Here is a 6,902-nt window from a genome sequence, read left to right on the forward strand (position 1 = left end):
GGTGCACCGGCTCTGGTAACCCCCCAGCGCACACAGGCCTCGAGCCCCCTCTCCGCGCGGGACCTCCTCTCCRCGGGAGTCCCCATGCCCTCTCCCTAACGGCCCCCTCCTCCCCCACAGAGCAGCCGCTCTCCCCGCTGTGCCCCCCATGGGTGCCCACCCTGGAGCTGGACAGCGGCACCGTCCTCTTCTCCCCCAACGCCATCTGCCAGTGAGTACGTGTCCCCAGGGCGCGTCCCGGGGGCCCCCGTCCCAGAACSGGGGCACATCCCAGTGCCTCGGCTCATGCCGGTGCCTCCCATCCCAGAGCTGGGGCACAGCAGGTGGGTGCTGGCCCAGAGGAGGAGCCGCGGTGGGCGTTGCGGGTCGGGGAGCCGAGATGCGCTGCCTCCAGCTTGCCCCTCCTGCAGGTACTTCTTCCTGGCGAGCGGAGAGGAGCCGACCGACCTCACCAACCAGTGGCTTGAATGGGAAGCCACCGAGCTGCAGGTGGGTGTCTTGGGCACAGCTTGGCTGCCGTGGCAGGACTGGGACACGGTCCCAGCCTGCCTGATGCTGTCCYTCTGTCTGTCTCATCCCAGCCTGCCGTCTTGGCGGCCTTGTACGCCCAGCTGGTGCAAGAGAAGAAGGGAGTGGAGGCCGTGGCAGCCCTGGGGAAGTCGCTGACCTACATCGACCGTAGCCTGTCCAGGAAAGGCACTGCCTACCTCGCTGGGGTGAGCGGGGCCCTGGGGCGGCTGCGGGGAGGAGGTAGTCCCTCATCCCCAGGGAAATGGGCTCTCTGCTGCCTTCCATGAGGTGGGGCTTCRCGGGGAAGATCAGAGGCTGCTTTTGAGGCTCCCCTGAAAAGCTGCCCCAAGGCTGACTCTGCTTTTTGCGCTCAGGATGCCAAGTCTGTTGCTGATGTGGTTGTGTGGGGCGCCCTGTTCCCTGTCCTGCAGGATGACTCCAGGCTGCCAGGTAAGAGCCAGATGGGGCTGCTGARGGGGGATGTTTTCTGGGCTCCCACGGCTCTAATGTCTGTCTTCTCTCTCCAAGATGAGCTCAAGGCGCTGAGGACGTGGTTCCAGAGCATGAGCCTCTCGGAGGCCTGCAGGAAAGCTGCCGACTCGGTGCTGGTGCCCAAGGGGCTGCTGGAGTTCAAGTCCTACCTGCAGAAACAGCCTCCGCCCTGCCTGGCCATGGAGAGACCCACCAGTAACGAGCCCGAGGTGTGACCCCAGCCCTTGTGGCGCTAGTGCCCACAGGCACGCAGATTGTGGCCAGGACGAGCTTCTCTCTTGCTCACTGGCCACCTCCTCTCCAGGAGGAAGAAGCTTCTGAGCGTGCCCTGACAGAGGAAGAAATCACAGCCGCTGCGGACGCCTGGGCCCGCGGCGCTGCRGCACTGCCCAAGCCTTGGCAGCCTCAGAAACCTGTGTGAGTCCCAAGGTGACGCTAGGGCTGGGCCGTCCCAGGTATCTGAGGAGTCCTGGAGGGCGTTCCCAGGCTGCTGCTGCTCCATCCTGGGATGGGATGGGATGGGATGGTCCCGCTGCTCTTAGTGCCCCCCCTGACTGCCCACCCCCACGCCAGGCTGCCCGTGGAGGGCATGAGGAACATCCTGATCACCAGCGCCCTGCCCTACGTGAACAACGTGCCCCACCTCGGCAACATCATCGGCTGCGTCCTCAGTGCCGACGTGTTTGCCAGGTGAGACCCTGGCTGAGGGGATGCTCCCGGGGGGCCTGCCATGGGGGGGCCGTGCTGCCCCTGAGGCCTGCACGGGTGTCACAGGCCCCTGCCCGCAGGTACTGCCGCCTGCGCAACTGGAACACGCTGTACGTGTGCGGCACGGATGAGTACGGCACGGCCACGGAGACCAAGGCGATGGAAGAGGGGCTGACGCCCCAGGAGATCTGCGACAAGTACAACGCCATCCACACTGACATCTACCGCTGGTTCAACATCTCCTTCGACTACTTTGGCCGCACCACCACGCCGCAGCAGACCACGTGAGCATCCCCCGTGGGCACGCGTAGAGGGGCGGGCACTGGGGGCGTATGCTGAGGGAAGCCCTTCGCGCTTGGCTGAGGATGTCCTAGAGTGCTCTCCRGGGTCTCCTGGCTGATGGGTGTTGCTCCCCTCCTCTTTCTCTCTTTCCCCGGCCTCCAGGATTGCCCAGGACATTTTCCAGCGCCTGCTGGCACGTGGTTTCCTGGTGCAGGACACTATGGAGCAGCTGCGGTGTGAGGGGTGCCAGCGGTTCCTGGCCGACCGCTTTGTGGAGGGCATCTGCCCTTACTGCAGCTATGAGGAGGCCCGGGGGGACCAGTGTGACAAATGCGGCAAACTCATCAATGCCGTGGAGCTAAAGGTGGGACGGGATCCCGCTGGAGACCCCCCTGCCCTGTCTGGGATGCTCCAGCCTTGTCCYGTGCCTGCTGTGACATGTGTTTCTCCACCCGACAGAGGCCACAGTGCAAGCTCTGCAGGGGTGTCCCCGTGGTGAGACCCACGCAGCACCTCTTCCTGGACCTGCCCAAGGCAAGTGTCGTCCCTGGGGGTGCAGGGAGGGGACAGGGCTGTTCCTGGTTTCACTGACCATCCTGGCATGTCCCTCGCAGCTGGAGGAGCGGCTGGAGCTGTGGCTGGAGCAGTCCTGGACCAAGGGGGACTGGACTCCCAACGCTCGCTACATCACCCGCTCCTGGATTCGAGACGGGCTGAAGCCCCGCTGTATCACCCGCGACCTCAAGTGGGGCACGCCTGTGCCCCTGGATGGCTTCCGTGACAAGGTGGGTCCCCAGCTGCAGGGCCTGTCCCCCAGGTGGCCATTTCGGGTCTCATCCTGCCCTGCCTTGGGGTCCCTTGCTCATGTATCGCCCCCCCCTCCCGTTAGGTGTTTTACGTATGGTTCGATGCTCCCATCGGCTACTTGTCCATCACGGCCAACTACACTGACCAGTGGGAGCGGTGGTGGAAGAACCCGCAGCAGGTGAGAGCCTGGCGCTGGCRCGGGGTAGGGATGGAGCCCGGGTGCCTGGGTTCTCTCCCCGGCTTGTGAAAGCAGGTGCCTGTTCATGTCCCTTCCCCTGTCCATCAGGTTGAGCTGTACAACTTCATGGCCAAGGACAACGTCCCGTTCCACAGCGTTGTCTTCCCCTGCTCGCTCCTGGGGGCCGATGACAACTACACCCTGGTGAACCACCTCATCGCCACAGGTACCGGCGGGCCCCAGGGCTGGGGGTCTCTGCGTTTCCCTGTGGTCTGTCCCACGCAGGAACACAAGGCTGCGTTCCTTCCCTTGGCTTAGAAACTCTCGAGCTCGGTGTGGGGCTTTGACCGCTTTGCCACGCTGCCTCCCTGCGCTGCAGGGCTGCCCCCTGCCTGGGAGGGGGCCTGGTCCGTGCCTGCGCCCCACGGGGGTCTCTCCTGCCTTCCCCAGAGTACTTGAACTACGAGGATGGGAAGTTCTCCAAGAGCCGGGGCGTGGGGGTGTTTGGGGACATGGCCAAGGACACGGGCATCCCTGCGGACATCTGGCGCTTCTACCTGCTGTACCTGCGGCCCGAGGGGCAGGACAGCGCCTTCTCCTGGAGCGACCTCATGCTCAAGAACAACTCGGAGCTGCTGAACAACCTGGGCAACTTCATCAACAGGTACCGAGGCGCCTCAGGGGCGGCACGGGGCCGGGGGTCATCCCTGTCTCCAGGCTCTGCTCATTCCTGCTCCTCCGCTCCCAGAGCCGGGATGTTCGTGTGCAAGTTCTTCGGCGGCGCCGTCCCCGCCATGGTCCTGACGCCRGACGACAAGCGGCTCTTGGCCCGCGTCACCCTGGAGCTGCGCCAGTACCACCAGCTGCTGGAGAAAGTCCGGTGCGTGGCTAGGGGAGGCGGGATGGCGCGTGGTGGGGAGCGCCGCCCCCCCTGCAGCCGCTCAGCCTCCCTCTGCCCCCCAGCATCCGCGACGCCCTCCGATGCATCCTCAGCATCTCCCGCCACGGCAATCAGTACATCCAGGTGAACGAGCCCTGGAAGCGGATCAAGGGAGACGAAGAGGACAGGTAGGGGGAGACGCGGGGCTGGGGAGGGGGGCTCGGGCCCGGGAGCCGGCGCTGACGGAGGGTCCCTGCCTGGCAGGCAGCGCGCGGGCACGGTGACGGGCGTGGCGGTGAACATGGCCTCCCTGCTGGCCGTCATGGCGCAGCCCTACATGCCCGGCGTCAGCGCGGCCATCCAGGCGCAGCTCTGCATCCCGCCCGACTGCTTCGTCCTGGGTCACGACTTCACCTGCACCCTGCCCGCCGGGCACCGCGTGGGCACGGTAGGTGTGTGTGTGGGGGGGGGACACAGGCCATGCCCCCCAGGTCCTATGGCAGCAGCGCAGGTTGGGGCTGACCCCTCCTCTCCCCCTCCCCAGGTGAGCCCCCTTTTCCAGAAGCTGGAGCATGACCAGGTTGAAGCCCTGCGCAAGCGCTTTGGGGGAGGGCAGGTGAGTGGGGGCTCCGGCACCCCCAGCTCCTCTGGCTTGGCTTTTCCCTCTTTTTTTCCTCCCTCTTTTTCACTTGCTGTCTCTTTTCTTCCTTTCCCAGCCTGAAGACCTCACTCTAGTGCCCCAGGTAACTCCCTGGTGCAGCTGTGGGAGCACTAGGCAGGGTGGGGAGCTCCAGAGCTCTTTGTCCCCCAACTCTTTCCCCCTTTCATCTTTTCATAGGCCAAACCGATCCCCCCTACCTCAGGGTCCCATCCAGCTCCAGCCTTAGGGACTCCCCTAGCTCCAAGTGACCCCCAGCTGATCCAGGAGCTGGTGGAGCAGGTGGCCAAGCAGGTGAGCATGAGAGCTGCCCTAGCTCCCCCCCTKTTACTGTCTCATCCCTTGGCTCCCATTTGAACCCCCCCCTTGCTTCCCCTAGGGCAACCACGTGCGGCAGCTGAAGGCCAGCAAGGCRGAGAAGGTGCTGGTGGACACAGAGGTGGCCAAACTGCTGGAGCTGAAGAAGCAGCTGGCACTGGCTGAAGGCAAGAGCCCCGAAGTCCCTGTGCCCAAGGGGAAGCGGAAGAAGTAGCCTCAGCCCCCAGGTTCTGCGGGCCAGGGCTGGCCAGAGACCAGACTGAGGCGTGCTGGGGGTTACACACGTGTAATAATAAAATACAAGAACTGTACAATGATGTGTGGAAGCTGTGCCCTCCCCGTGGCATCAGGCTGTGCCAGCTGGGCAGTGCCCCTCCAGTTCATAGCTGCCCCCCAAGTCCGTGGGGCAGCAGAGTCCTCAGCCCCGGTAGCTGCGGGGCTGCGCCAGCGCCTAGGCCTGGCGGAGGTTCACGATGCGGTCGATGAGGGCTGCCCGCGTGCGCTCCACCTCRGCGCTGAGCCGCTGGATCTCCTCCCGCAGCCGCTCGTTGTGGGCCGTCAGCTCTAGCACCMGCTGCTCGTTTGCCAGCTCCCGCTCCCGCCGCTTGGCCGGCTCCCGGCCCCCCACCTCACTGCCGTGCCTCTTCCTCTTCGCCCCACGCCCCGGGGCTGCCCCCTCCTCGTCCTCTGTGCCCGTCTGGGCCGGGGAGCTCCCACTGGAGGCTGAGCCCGGTGGTGGTGGTGCCGCTGGCTCTGTACTAGCTGTGCTTTCCGGCCCCAGCAGCTCCAGCAGCTCCGCAGCCAGTGCGGCGTCCAGCTCGCAGCCTGCTGCGCCAGCCTCATCCGCGCTCCACAGCAGGGCTGTGCTGTCGAGCGTGGCCAGCTCCACTGGCCCCTCCTGCAGGGAGACGGGAAGGGCCAGTCCCAGCTGAGGGGTGCCCCCCCCCCCCCCCCCCCCCCGGCCGACCAGCCCCCTCTGCTCACCTGCTCGGCCCCCCGGGGCAGTGGGTGGTGCCCGCCAGGCTCGGCGGCCGCCAGCACCTCCTGCAGGTCCTGGTACCAGGCCTCCAGCTCCCAGCCCGGCAGGGTGCCGGTGCCTCCCGCCAAGGGCAGCGACTCAGCTGCCATCGTCACGACTGGGCCAGGCTGAACGCACTGGGGGAAGAAGGAGGTTGAGCTCTGCCAGGACCCTGGGGGCTTCGGAGCGGTTTCTCCCCCCATAGCTTCCCCCCTTACCTGCTCTCAGGTATGGTGGTCTATGAAGACGCACTTTCTCCTTGATGCCTGGTGAGGGAGAACAGCAGGATCAGAGGCAGTCTGGGGCCCCCACCCCACACCCGCTCCTTGGTACCTCCAGCCCTAGAGTGTGTGTGTATGGAGGGGGGGAGAGGGGCTCACAGTGGGATTCCAGGCTGCAGCGGTGCCACTGGCCCCACAGGCAGCACCTACAGCCTCCCCCCCTGCCCCATTCCTACAACCCAGACGTCCAGGCTCCAGCCCCTCCCCTGGGAGGGGAACGACTCCACCACGGCTGCCTACAGCTGTGTGGGGCGGAGCCCCATAGAGCACTCATGGATGCTCTGCAGGAGCCGTGACCTTGTAATGGGGCATCCTCTGTGGGGCCGGGACGCTCTGTGGGGCCAGGGGCACGGGCCTCGGTGGGGCCAGGGACCCCCTATGGGGCGAGCAGCACAGGCCTCGGTGGGGCAGGGGCTCCCGGTGGGGCCAGGGACCCCCTATGGGGCGAGCAGCACAGGCCTCGGTGGGGCAGGGGCTCCCGGTGGGGCGGAGGGGCCCTTCAAGGGCCGCCACCCCCTCTAGTGTCGGGCTTCCCCCCGCCCCGCGGGGCGCGGGCGGCCCCTCCGCACCTTCCTGCGCGGCCCCGGCTCCCCGCGGCTCCAGCCCGTGCGCTGCCCCCGGCTCATCCTCGCCCGCATCTTCCCCGCGCTGCTCCGCTCCGGCTGCGCCGCCGCCCGCACCCCCGCTGCCCGCTTTTAACGGTCGCCGCATGACGCAACGCTTGCGCCAGCCGCGGCCAATGGGCGCCCGCCGCGCCATGACGCCCCGGG

The 6,902-nt window shown here is 66.6% G+C and overlaps 2 protein-coding genes across 2 annotated transcripts in view; one reads left to right on the forward strand and one right to left on the reverse strand.

The window, feature by feature from the left end:
- Nucleotides 1–5,147, forward strand: part of MARS1 (methionyl-tRNA synthetase 1) — a 5,951-nt gene extending 804 nt beyond the window's left edge. The window contains exons 2-22 of the mRNA XM_085323642.1: nucleotides 3–211; nucleotides 411–489; nucleotides 582–716; nucleotides 885–960; nucleotides 1,039–1,211; nucleotides 1,307–1,419; nucleotides 1,576–1,692; nucleotides 1,791–1,994; nucleotides 2,155–2,356; nucleotides 2,452–2,526; nucleotides 2,607–2,777; nucleotides 2,882–2,977; nucleotides 3,086–3,203; nucleotides 3,428–3,641; nucleotides 3,726–3,857; nucleotides 3,941–4,045; nucleotides 4,122–4,305; nucleotides 4,402–4,473; nucleotides 4,574–4,600; nucleotides 4,696–4,809; nucleotides 4,895–5,147. Of these exons, the coding sequence (XP_085179768.1) occupies nucleotides 3–211; nucleotides 411–489; nucleotides 582–716; nucleotides 885–960; nucleotides 1,039–1,211; nucleotides 1,307–1,419; nucleotides 1,576–1,692; nucleotides 1,791–1,994; nucleotides 2,155–2,356; nucleotides 2,452–2,526; nucleotides 2,607–2,777; nucleotides 2,882–2,977; nucleotides 3,086–3,203; nucleotides 3,428–3,641; nucleotides 3,726–3,857; nucleotides 3,941–4,045; nucleotides 4,122–4,305; nucleotides 4,402–4,473; nucleotides 4,574–4,600; nucleotides 4,696–4,809; nucleotides 4,895–5,047 (2,769 nt within the window). The 3' untranslated portion in view covers nucleotides 5,048–5,147. The remainder of the gene's footprint in view (nucleotides 1–2; nucleotides 212–410; nucleotides 490–581; nucleotides 717–884; nucleotides 961–1,038; nucleotides 1,212–1,306; nucleotides 1,420–1,575; nucleotides 1,693–1,790; nucleotides 1,995–2,154; nucleotides 2,357–2,451; nucleotides 2,527–2,606; nucleotides 2,778–2,881; nucleotides 2,978–3,085; nucleotides 3,204–3,427; nucleotides 3,642–3,725; nucleotides 3,858–3,940; nucleotides 4,046–4,121; nucleotides 4,306–4,401; nucleotides 4,474–4,573; nucleotides 4,601–4,695; nucleotides 4,810–4,894) is intronic.
- DDIT3 (DNA damage inducible transcript 3) lies at nucleotides 5,104–6,896 on the reverse strand. The gene is made up of 4 exons (XM_085323641.1): nucleotides 6,702–6,896; nucleotides 6,070–6,117; nucleotides 5,818–5,988; nucleotides 5,104–5,731 (listed from the first exon to the last, which is right to left on the reverse strand). Exons 3-4 carry the CDS (start codon nucleotides 5,959–5,961, stop codon nucleotides 5,285–5,287), a joined length of 591 nt encoding a protein of 196 aa, XP_085179767.1. The 5' UTR covers nucleotides 5,962–5,988; nucleotides 6,070–6,117; nucleotides 6,702–6,896; the 3' UTR covers nucleotides 5,104–5,284.
- Between the last annotated feature and the right edge of the window lie 6 nt (nucleotides 6,897–6,902).

Source organism: Rhea americana, unplaced genomic scaffold (genome assembly GCF_003343005.1).
Source record: "Rhea americana isolate MKP2758 unplaced genomic scaffold, rheAme1 scaffold_851, whole genome shotgun sequence".
NCBI classification, from domain to species: Eukaryota; Metazoa; Chordata; class Aves; order Rheiformes; family Rheidae; genus Rhea; species Rhea americana.